Source organism: Neophocaena asiaeorientalis, unplaced genomic scaffold (assembly GCF_003031525.2).
Source record: "Neophocaena asiaeorientalis asiaeorientalis breed wild unplaced genomic scaffold, Neophocaena_asiaeorientalis_V1.1 scaffold72, whole genome shotgun sequence".
In the NCBI taxonomy this organism is placed as follows: Eukaryota; Metazoa; Chordata; class Mammalia; order Artiodactyla; family Phocoenidae; genus Neophocaena; species Neophocaena asiaeorientalis.
This window is the reverse complement of record NW_020185336.1, coordinates 2,268,270-2,281,236: the sequence shown is the minus strand read 5'-3', so window position 1 is coordinate 2,281,236 and position 12,967 is coordinate 2,268,270. Positions and strand designations below refer to the sequence as shown.

The 12,967-nt window shown below is 37.0% G+C and overlaps 1 protein-coding gene across 2 annotated transcripts in view; it reads right to left on the bottom strand.

Annotated features, from left to right (window-relative positions):
* The window catches only part of GRB14 (growth factor receptor bound protein 14), a 121,036-nt gene extending 109,373 nt beyond the window's left edge, over positions 1-11,663 (bottom strand). The window contains exon 1 of one of the 2 annotated variants that reach the window (XM_024736002.1): positions 11,537-11,663. In XM_024736002.1, coding sequence (XP_024591770.1) covers positions 11,537-11,638 — 102 coding nt within the window. In that variant the 5' untranslated portion in view covers positions 11,639-11,663. The remainder of the gene's footprint in view (positions 1-11,536) is intronic. The other variant, XM_024736004.1, reaches the window with a different exon arrangement.
* Positions 11,664-12,967: the final 1,304 nt, after the last annotated feature.

The window sequence follows — 12,967 nt, the reverse complement described above, 5'->3', positions numbered from 1 at the left end:
CCTAAGTTTCCTTCCAAACTCTTTATCATTTATATTAAACTATCAGTACATTCTCAAATATTCCCTCATTCTTTCCCTTAATAATAACTACTTCCTCTGCTCCTTCCCCATGCATTAATTCATTCATTTATTCTTTCATTCAGTAAAATTTACTGAGGGCCTATTAAATGCCAGGCATTGCTCTATCTGCTGGAGATTGAGTAGTATATAAAACAAAGTCCCTGCCCTCACAGGGCTCATGTTCTCGTGGGAAAAGGCAATGGAAGAATAAACAGATACATGTGTGAACATGTAATATGCCAGATTACAGTAAGTGCTAGAGAGAAAAACTAAGCTGAGTCAGGGAGAAAAGAGTGCAGAGGTAGTAGAAGGCAATGACAATCTTTGAACTCCATCTGAGCTAAAAATAGTTTCTAATGACCCATCATCCAGTAAACCAACTAAGGTTTCTTATAATGTAACTGAAAACAATGAATGTAAACCACCTGACTTGGAAAAGTTTTGTTACCCAATCGTATTCACTCATTTTCTCAATTTCTGGACAATTTATCAACAAGGTTTTACCATTAACAATATGGTACTCTTTCACTTAAATATACTTTGTTCAAAGTAAAACACTCAGAAAAATATGAGGGAAAAGTGTTAATTTTATCACACTTTGGCTAAACCAACATACTGATGAGGGTTTTGCATTATTTCTAATTTTCTTGATAAAATGCTTTTGTCTTATAATGTGCTTTAAATGTATTTTCATCAAAAGTTTAGGGATGTATACTATCTACAGTAGCCAAGACATGGAAGCAACCAACAGATGAATGGATAAAGAAGATGTGATATGTATATAGAAATGGAATATTACTCAGCCATAAAAAGAATGAAATAATGCCATTTGCAGCAACATGGGAAGACCTAGAGATTATCATACTAAGTGAAGTACGCCAGATACAGAAAGACAAATATATGATATCACTTATATGTGGAATCTAAAATACGATACAAATGAACTTATCCACAAAACAGAAACAGACTCACAGACATAGAAACAAACTTATAGTTACCAAAGGGAAAAGGGAATAGGGGAGGGATAAATTAGGAGTTTGGGATTAGCAGGTACAAACTACTATATACTCAGTATCCTGTAATAAGCCATAGTGGAAAAGAATATGAAAAAATATATACATATATATAAAACTGAATCACTTTGTTGTACACCAGAAACTAACACAACATTGTAAATCAACTATACTTCAATAAAAATATTTTTTTAATCCTTCTAAGTTAAACATTAAAAAAAAAGTTTAGGACTGTAAATTTAGTTCATTCAGTTTAAGAAAAATGTCAACCATATAATTGGAAAAGTTAGTCCTCACTCTCAAATCAATCAGCCAAATCAGATTAATGTTCTATCAAATACAGTCCAACTTTACTTTTCAATTCAAACAGAGTTATCAATAAGTATTCTAAGAAAAAAGATTTTGGAGACCACTAAAAATTCATTATGGAATATATCTTTTAAAAGAAATAGCTGAAAGCTCTCAAAATTAAAATAATACAGAATTAAGAGTTCTGAGGAGTATGACAAAGTGCTAGGAAGGCCATGGAGTTCCTTTGGCAATTGTGTGAGTGTACATTTCTACCTTGATTTTCAGCTTTTGGATATAATTTTTAACAATTAAGTATAAAATTAGAAACAGCTTCATTAATTGTAGTATTCATCATGATAAAATTTTCTTATGGTTTTAATGAAAGCAAATGGTATATACTTTTAAAAATTAGTCTAGCAGCTAGTATATTTTATTAATGGAAAGTGGAAAATGTTAACATATTTTATGATAAAAAAGGATGGGAACTGACTGGAATTAAAATTTCATTATATGATTTGATAAAACAGGACAATATTAAGACACAAGATCTGAAAGAAATTATGTATAAATTATATCCTTGAGTTTTATCCAATTTATCTTCAAAAATTTGGTAGCCTCAAACAGGATTTCTGTTACATTTAAAATAATCCGAACTACTAACTATTGTAGATGCTGCAGCATGCCGTCCAAGCCTGCCCCCTTCAGGAGTGAAGCACTAATTCTCCCAGCTTTTAGTGTGTCAGTCACTAAGACCCAGCCAAGTCCTCCCTGCCTGCCATTGCTCTCAGCTGAAGAGAGCCACCATACCCAAGATCAGGTCCTTGCAGGGCAGCCCAGCCTCTGTGCCCTAATTCTGAACAATTCTGTAAGGCCATCCCAGCTTGAGCTCCTAGGGGATCAGCTGATGCCTCTTGTGGCTGCACTGCAGCCCAACTTGTCCCTGTGTCCATCCCATAGGCATTGTTTCCAAGGGCTCTGAGCCCCAGTAAACTTCCTGCAGGCAAACTAGGCTCCAAGTCAGCTTCCCAGAGAACTTCCCTCACCCACAGCACTAACCTATATATAACATCAGATGTTTGTAGGCGCATTTTTTTTCAGCTGTGGATGCGTCTCAAGTGGTGAGAATAGTGGAAAATACATCACAAAAGGCCATTTTCAGCATTCAGTGTTTCCCACTGGTGCGCTACCTGCTTTGTTCTTAGGAAACTCTCCCTCAAAGGCTACATATGTTTGACAATAGTCAGTAGAGGGAAGAACTGAAGTCAGTAAATGAACATTGAAAAATGAAAAATGAAAATTGTCATTACTCCCATCACATCATCATATATCTGAATTCAGAATGTTTCAACACTAGCCAAAATCCTTATTTCTAACTACGTCTTCCCTTAACAGAAATATAAGGCATAAATAGACAGGAACCCCTTCTGATTCATGGTACTTTGATTAATCATTAAAGGAAGCCTTCCCTGTGTGTGATGCCCTAGAGGTTTACATGTCCCGGGGTAATGCACCAAGTGAGAAGGTTACTGTGAACACAGGTGGGTTTTAGGACAAAGTACAAATGGAAGATGAGGATCTGAAAACTGGTTATCTTAAATATTTGAGTTTGTAAATCTCTTGGAAAGTCTTCATGTATATCCATGGTGTATATGTCTCCCCATTTCTACAGCATGAGCACTGGCCTAAATCATTTACCAATGACGTTAACAGGTAACAATTAAAACATTTGCTAACATCTACTCCTTGCTCTAAGAGACCCGTATTATAAACCCAATTGATATTCCACTTAATTTTTTCTAAATGTGTGGATTTTTAACACTATACGCTGGAAGTATAACAATTCACCATGCACTTTTCACTTACAATTCCATTAGATAAGAATAATGATTAAAATCAGAAATATATCCGTTAATGTCATTGCACATAATCAAAATTTCCTATGCGTGTAACGGAAGCAAAAGACATATACTGCTAAAATCTCACTGGTCCAGGAGCCTAGTATATAACTTTGTTTTTGTTAATAGAATCTTTTCACAAAATTAGAAATATGTTTTAAAATTTGATGAAGAGGAGGAAGATGATTAATCATGATTAGAATAAATATGTCAAAATATAATTTGTTAAATTGGTTTTAACTACTTATCTTCATTAATCCATTTACTCATTAATTCTTTTAAGGAAAGAACCCAAGAACAACAAAACCAAAGTATTTTATTTGGAAAGAAAAACAGTAATTAGAGCAAATAAATAAATGAGACAATTCAGATTATGGTAAGTACAACCAAGGAAATATACTAGGAAATGTGATAGGATGGAAAAAAAAGAAAAAACTGTGTAGACGGATACTTTAGTCAAAAAAGGCCTCCTTGATGAGATGATCTTATGCTGATATCTAAAGAATAAAGAAGAGTCAGCTTTGTAAAGAACCAGGAAAAAAGGTTCCAGATGGAGGAAACAGCCAAGCTCAAGGCTCTGAGGTAGAAAAAAGCTTGCCAAGTTCACATTCAGGTAGGACTGTCCTTCTACTGTGGCTGGAGTATAACGAATAAAGAGTAGAATGCAAGTACAGTTTAAGACATAGACAGAAGCCAAACCACATAGAATCCTGTAGGCCAAGGTAGAATTTTGAATTTTATCCTAAGCTATCAAAAAGTTTTCAACTAGGGAGTGAGATAATGTGATCTACATTTCTAAAAGTGCATTTCTAGCAAGTGTATGAAAAATGGACCAAAATAAACTAAAGTATCAATAGAAGCAAGGAGGCCATTTATAAGGTATCTAAATGTCAGAAGACAGTAGCTCAAGTTGGGATGGTAGCGGTGGAGACAGAGAGAAGTTTATGGATTCAAGTATATTGTGATGAAAGATGTAGCAGTACTTGACAGAAGGCCAGAAAGAGGACTCCTTGGTTTTTGGCTTGAGTGATCAAGTGGGTGACTTGAGCCATCAAATGGATGACTTGAGCAAGAGATTTTAGAGAAGGACTTAGAAGCTATAACTACCTCAAACCCTGTAAGCCAAGCACAACCAGGTGCATACTGAACCTATGCCAGCCTCCGATGTTCATATCTAATCTCACACCCTTATTTCTAAGTTTAAATACAGTTTCACCACCCAACCTGGCCCCTCCCAGATACAATACTTTTTCTGACTCTCTATTATTTGGACCTAGACTTTGATGCACAATTTCGAGTTTAACCAACCCCTTCCTACCCACATCATCTCCATAAAGGTGGCTCCTGTTCACCTTGCCCCATGGCACCCAAATGTTCTCTTCATCAATAGAGGTGTGGTAACCACGTGAGAAGATCTGAACAAAGACTGAGAGGGAACTGCTGGGGACAATGGGACCAAAAAAGCCTCCCGTCTACTATGGAATCATTAGTACTTCAAGAGCCATTAGAATCACTTGCTTTAGGAATAGAATAAAATTGTAGCACTCTCAGGCCCAGAAAGTGTGGTTAATAGGCTCATATTACATCACTCAGCAGTGGCAGGACCATATTAAAAACTAAGTTTGTGGATTCCTAGTCCAACATCTTTCAATTACATCATATGGCCCCACATCTTTCCATAGAAACTGTATTAAAAAACTGGCACACAGGATGTTGTAAATCTACCATCTGGGGGAGCTATCCTGGGTTAAAAAAACTTTTACTGCCTGCCCTAACAACCTAACCACCACATCTAACATTACATCTATGGAAAAATACATGTGAATCAACAACCAACTTAAAAAGGATCTTTTGGAACAGACAGAAGCGTTTGTAAACTAGTTAAGAATGTTAATCCTCCTGTTTGTGTTTATTTTCTCTGTGGCTTTGAAAACTACTCAATGAGTGGAAGCAAAGGGGAGGACAAGAAGTAAAAGATGCTCTCCCTATGTCAGCTCACCCATTTGTCTTCTAAACTGATTCTGGAAGCTTCCCTTCCGCTCCCTTTCATTGGCAAAGACTTGTGGCCATTTCCTAGGTTCTCCATTGAGCCATCCCTTACCTAGAGTACCAAAAGGACAATTCCCAAGTCTGCTTATCCTTACTCAAATCACTGTTTATTGGAGTTTATTACTGTGCCATATAAGCTGACATGATTCAAAGCAACAACCATAAAACTGCAGAAAGCTTTTTTATATTAAGATCCACATTTATATTGAACCATGAATGACTCCAATTTTCCTTCTCCTGATAGAACATAATATATGCCCCTAGGGAAAAACCAACCAGAAGCTGAGCTTTCAAAGAAGTTAAAAAATAAAAGTTATGTTACAGATAAAGGTTGGACTGCAAGTGTATCCTGCAAATTAACTAAAAATTAGAGGCAACCTTCAAACTGGAAATAAAACCTTAATGAGCAGAAGATCTGCTAGGCGAGTTAAGTTTTAAAATAGGAAGAGACAGCTGTCTCTGTTACAGACAAAGGTAACTAGCATGAAGTAGGGAGGATCCTGAGTTGATAGCTCCTGTCATCAGAGGCTAAGGGACCTCAATAAGATGCAGGCTCAGGACAAGGACCAAGGAAGATGACCATCACTGTAGGGTGGCATCAACTGAAACCACTGTCAAATAAATGCCCTTCACGTGAATTAAATGCTTTGAGGCAAAGGAGTTGGATACTGTGAACTGTGGAGGCTAAGTCAGCCAAATTAATCAGTGGGTTACCATCTATCATTCATATATTATAAGAATTTGTTTGTATGTCAACTGTTTTTTGCTTCAGCTTTTTTTCCCTAGGGTACTAGTTGTCCATTGTTTCCTCTCCACCTCCATACATCATACCTACTGAACTCGCACTTCCTACTCACAGAATTTGTTCCATAACGCTTGCTGAGTGAGCATCGGTCCAGGTCCCTGTGTCCCCTTGGCCAAAGCTGACTGAATAAGAGCGGAACACACTGGGCTAACAGCTCTCTCCAAAGATAGATTCCAGTCAGTTACCACATGCTAAACCAGTAATAGGAGGAGATATTTACTCCAACCAGGGTGGCCACTGGGGGCCACAGGCAGTGACATACAATCAAGACAAGCAAGACTGTAGAGAAATGTCGGAGGATGAAATGGATTTAGAAAAAGAAGCAGAGACTATGTGCTGTTTTTATGGGAAAACAAAAGAGAGAGAGTGGAGAAAGTATCTTATATTTTCTGCAAATATATGAAATTTACGTTTCATTTTACATTATACAGGATTTTGTAAAATGGCCAAGGGGACCTAAATACAATTGATATGCTGTTTACATAAATTTAAGTTGCCAAAGACCTAATTTAAAAAGATTTTGAAACATAACCAGCTTGTAATTTGAGGATTTCATGTATCATTCCAACTAAGACAATTTGATTATGAATGATTTTAAATGATACCAAGGAATTTTTATTTTTGTTAGGGAATAATGGCATGTTGGTTAAATGAAAAAATGTACTTTTCAGCAATGCATACAAAACTAGGTAGGGATTCAGTGACAGGATGTCCAGGTTTTACTTTTTTTTAAGTAATTTATTTATTGTACTTCAACAAATACAATAAAAATTTCAAAAAGGAATAGATGAAGTAAATGAGACAAAATCTTGATAAATGCTGAATCTGGAAAACGAGAATATAAGGGCATAGTTCATTGCTTTCTACTTCTGTGTATATTGGAGAAACGAGTATTTGAGTTTGGATAATGCAACAGCCACACAAGAACCACACATACAAGTTTCGCACGGTACAAATTAAGATTGTTACTGACATCATGAAGGAATGACATCAGAGGCTGTTTAATTTGGGGACAGAGATGAACTTATTTTTTGATAGTACCTGACATGTGAGATGAAAACGAAATCAAAGGCAGAGCATGTGGAAAATAATTTCTTAATTATTTGGAAGATAGTTTTTACTTTCCTGAGATATACAAAAAGGTTTAACTCAATATGGAATAAACCAAAACCAGTGTGGTGAGGGGCAAACACATTCAGAAATGACATTCTTTTTTATCTCCCTTTGTCTAAACTGTGGAAGCATGGGCAAATCACTTCCTGTTTATGTACTTTAAAAAAATAATCTTAAAATGTGGATGACAGACCCACTTCCTGGCTTTAGTGTGACTGTGGACTGTAAACTACACACAAAATCTGGTTATTAATAAAACTAATAAACCTTACTTGTTGATAGATCAATTATTTGATAGATTTTTCATATCAATTTTAGGGAGAAGATAGAAGAAAGCTAGAGGAAAAAAACACAAAGAGACAGTTATATTTGAGGAAGGAAAAAAAAAAAAAAGGAATCCAGGTCCTTAGGTGGAACTTATCAAATGGCATTTGTTGCCTCTGCTTTTGTATTATGGGCAGAGTTGTAACTAACAACAATTGATACAGGTTTATTACTGTGCTACTCTTATGGTTCTCAATTTCTGTGGAAATTATACCTTCCTAAGAAAGGGCCATCAAAGCCTCAAGAAATTATATTTGAAAGTTGCTAAAAGAGTAGATCTTAAAAGTTCTCATCACCAGAAAAAAAAATTTGTAACTATGTATGGATAGATGTTAACTAGACTTATTGTGATCATTTCAGAATATATACAAATATCAAATCATTATCTTGTATACCTGAAATTAATATAATGTTATATCTCACTTTATATATCTCAATTTAAAAATAATTTTAATAGAAATTTTAAAAATTAAAAAAAAAAAGAAATCTGATTTTCAGGTCCTAGCTGTGACACCATCAGCCACATAGCATTTCTTAGCCTCAACTTACTCATCTGTAAAAGAAGAGTGCTTCACCTAGATCATCTCAAAGATCTCTTCCAGCTTGAACATTCCATGACACACTGTTTTTCACAGGTGATTTTTTATCTTTAAAATCTTCAGTAGCTTTATTTTGAATTAGTTATCCTACATAAATCCGGGAAAGCAATTAAGCAGAGCTACTACACAAACTGAGTCCAAGCACAAAAATAACCTGGGGGGAGACAAACTCGAGAAAAGAACTGATTCTTTTGCAAGGGGTAAATATATCTTATTCTTTCCCTTTCTTCAAATAATAAGCGCTAAAGCATGATTTCCTGGTAAATTTCAATCAGAAAAAAAAGTAAGACACCTAAATTCATAGGTTAAGCCACTTTTCATATAAAGTTTAAATTGCAGGTAACTTTTCTGAACCATGTATATGGAACATACACTTTAAATCTGCTTCATTGATAAACACAAAGAAATATGCTTTAAAAATATATCTGGTCAGTACTATTAAAAAAAAGTGGGGAGAGGGAATAAAGAATCCAGATTTTATCTCAATCTAGTTCTTATTTTAAAATAAAAATACTGCAAGCATACAGTATTGTATACTGTGAGACATTTTATTTGCAAAAAGAGATAAAGCATATCCTATTTGCAGCTTCAATGCATTTTACCACTCATGCATTATGGAGACATCTCAAATTGTAAAAAAAAAAAAATATTTATGGCCTGTAAAATGATTTTTGACTGTGGTTTTGAAAGGCCACATGAAATTTAACGTTTCCAGTCTGGATTCTTTCAAACTTTCTGGTCATTTATTTATAAGTAACAAGTGCAATTCTTCACTTTTTCTATGGGGAGAAAAGAATTGCTAAAATGACTGGAATGGTTAAACAAAACAAATGAAAGACAGACTATAAAGAAATGAGACATCGTCTCCTATAATGTTTCAGTCATAAATAATAGTCAATAGAAACCTAGCACATATAGTCATTTACCTCATCTCAACCAAAGGTCAGAGATAATTGGGCCTGAAATATCATCTTGTAAAAGGGTAATCTGTGTCACAAAGACACTGAGCTTGGGAGAATTACTGAGAGTCATCTGTTCCCAAAACCTCCCTCATTCCAAAGAACTGAGCATATACAAAGGAATAAAAACAAAGGATCAGTTCTAAATGCAAAGTCCAGGTGGGGAAAAGGGAACATAAAAGAATGCAAAAAGGAACCTTCCTCTTCCCCAACTCTGGGATAACCTTCTCTTCATGGGGACCCCCAACCTTTGGGCCAAGGAAGACAGAGGGAGCAGGAAAGGCACCTCTCAGGTGGAAACACCCCTTTGGGACTGGTCTCCAGGAGTCAGGCCAGAACTCTGCTCCTGCAACAGCACAGCTGTCTGTGTGGGTGCAGTGCTCTCTGAAAAGGTCACCGTGGAAACAGGACACAAGGCCGAAGCAGGAAACTGGTCAGAGTCAAGGGTAGCATAGCACCCTTTTTCCCATGTTGCCGATTTGCTAAACCTGATCTGAAGAAATGTTATTCCCCAAGATCAGACGTCTTACTCTAGGCTGATGACTACCCATACTTAGGCCACAACCTTTACCTGACCCTAACACTCACACCCACTCTCTTTCTCATGTTTCTCCCTCTATTAACTCAAGCATAAAACATTCTCTCCCTATTCAAAACAAACGCTGCCCCTTGGACACATCTGGTAGATGAGGCATTCTCCCAGTGCTCATTCACAAAATTAAAGTCGGAGTAGACCCCGTCCTCTCTCCTTCCTCTGTTCAACTCCTAAGTCTTAACCCAACCCCGAATCAAAGTCACACCTTGATAAACACCCTTCGAATGGCATTTTTGCCCAGCTCAGTGCCTCAGTGCCTAGGATGGTGCAAGGAACATAGCAGGCCCTCCATAAATAGGGAAACAATGTATTAAATTCCCCAAATGCCTATTACGCCACCATCAGATATTTCCTTTTCCCATTCTGGATCATAGGGACAGTCCAGAATCGATCTTTTCCACCACCATAACGCACAGACAAATCTATCATCTACATTCCCATCTTATATCTTAACCCCAAAGCCAAGCTCTTAAAAGGCCCAGACATTTCAGCAGGGCTGTTTTTTCCTTGGGCTCTGTCTTTACAGCTCTTGAAAGAGTCTCCTCCCTGATCATCTCCCCATCCAAAGTCTCAGTCCCACATACTGAAGGACTTGCCTCCCCCATCAAAGACTCTAATTCAGAACATACCTCTGCTCTGGGAATATTTACTCCCACTTTCTCCAATCCTTATCCAAAAAGCACATGTACCAATTAAACTGCAAACCCCTCCCTCCCCCCCAAAAAACAAGTATATAAGCCTTATTATACCAGACATCCATCAAAATACAACATCCCATGGAATGCTTCTCTACTGTCTCTATTATTACTGTATGTTATCAAGAATTCATCTATTTCCTGGGGCATTTCCTTCATTCCTAAAACTATAAACACACATTATTAAACCCATCACAGGTAGTAAAAGTGCTGAAAAAACAAAAGAGAACAACAGATGGGGGAAAATAATTGACTGTCTTCTCCTCTCTGTTCATTATCCCTCTCCTTGTTGCAAGCATCTGACTATTTAAATTTATTGTTTCTACCCTTGCAAGAACAAGGTACATTTTACATAGTGAAGCTTCTCTTTGTTTTGTTGATTCAAAATTGGGAGAAAGCATATTCAAAAGAGATGGGATTATCCTAGGATACACTAATTTTTTTTTCAAAAACTGTATAATTGTTTTGGACCTCCCCATAGTTGTTTGGTCCTTGATGTTTAATTTGCTCAAGTCAGTCCCAAAATAGAAACTTGAGAAGAAAGAAAATCATAAAAATTAAGTTCATAAACTAATCATCACTTATAAGTCATCTGCCTTCTGCAGCCAGTAGCCTCCAAACTGAGGAATTCGCTGAAATGAAAGAAAACCTGCGGAGTCCAAAACTCCTATTACCTTTCACCACAGTTCACCATTATCACTTTCCTTTAGTAAATAACATTGGCTTGGGTTGAAAAGGTGAAAGATTAAAGAAGGTATTAAAAGAACCAGTCAATCCCCTTCTCACCCCAACACCACTGCCAGCCCTTCCAATTTCTGACTTAAAATCGTTCAGCTGTTATCATATATAATTCTCCCACCTACAATGTGAATAATAATAGCTCCCAGGCTCTGTACTTTATATATATTCTTTCATTTAACGCATCCCAAAAGCCTGACATGTAAGTTTTAAAGTTCCCATTATACAGATGTGAAAACTGAGACCCTGAAGGAAACTAATGGCTACGAACTATATCAGTCAATAGAGTTATTTAAAATAGGCCATGCTAATACTTTGTTAATAGTGTAAGAGTATCTTAAAGACTAAATGGATGTAGAACTCCTAAGATTTTTGAATTAGAACACTTTTAAATGCATACCTGTTTTTTCCTTGAATTTGCTTTGGGAAACAGGCCTGCTGACAACACAGATGTAAATGGAGAGCAGCATAGCTCAGGAAAAGGGTTTGGAATAGATGGCATTTCCAGAACATCAAGATCTTTCTTTTTTCTCCTACACCAAGAGAACATAGAATGTAATTTACATAAAACAGAATGTAAAATATAATTGCTGTCAGGATTAAAAAGTTAAGGCCAGCATGCACCACTCTGTGACAACACTAATATTATATAAAGTATATGGCAAAGGTCTGTGGTGTACTTTCTATGGGTCAAAATAAGTTAGTTAATTGATATAAATCAATCTTCTTTTGTATTCCTTTTTTGGGGGCCTTTAAAAAAAAATCACCAGGCCTGGAAACCCCATTTCCAGCACTTCTGATAATTTTCCTGAAGCTGAAATACAGACTGCAGAATTATTGATGCAAAAATCATCCTGAGGAGCTAGACACTGTTTTGCATCCACTAAATTGACAAAGTCTACAAACATTTACTGAATTCATCCTTATGCTATTTTACTAATCACTTTTGGAAGTTATGGTTTATTAATTATAGCGGTGGTTCATTGCACTTCAAATTTCATTCACAATGTTGCCCACACACAGTCTGTTGATTTTTCAAGTGCTTATAGATACTAAACTGCAAGGCAGTGTTTTTGAGAAGGTTAAGTGAATAGAACTTGCTAGTGTTAATGTACTCGAGTCCACTGCGGAGTAATTTTAACTTCAGTGAAGTTGAAGCACTTTGAAAATCTGAAGAAGAAAAAAAAAAGCACCACTTAAATGTATGAATATAAAGGACTACAGATTTTTGTATTGTTGCATCCTTTTTCTTTCCTGAAGTATGTGCGAAATTGTGAACTCTACAGGCACTTAGTGCTGAATGCTATGGAGACTGGGAAACCTTTTAAAGCCTCTATTCTTTCCTGCTGAACAGCAAGACTGCTCAAATGTCAATCCGTGCTTTGCCTCTCCAGGGTCGCTGTAAGACTCTATGTGGGAGGTGAACTCATTTATTCTATGATTTTTTAAATATATGAAAGAAAAGGATTTTTTTTTTTTAATGCAGGACCACGAAGCAAGAAGGAAGGGGGCTGGCCAGCCTGGGGCTCGGCCTCCTAGTTCACACCGACGGGCAGAGGCGAGAGAGATCCGAAGCTCTCAATGAAACGGTGATGCTATTTATAAGGCGCCGAGAGATCGCAATGTCCTGCTGATCCGGTAGGAGCCAGCTCAAAGGCAATTGTCTTCAGAGAGTTTCACAAACTTGGCCCCGCTCTGGGCACATGGCTTGCCCCCTAGGACCGCCTCCTCACCCCTTCGCCGGCTGCCAACCCAGGACACTCCCCCGCGCCCTCCGAGGGCTGCCTACCTGTCTGCAGCACAGCCGCGGGTCCCGTCCGGAGGGGGCAGG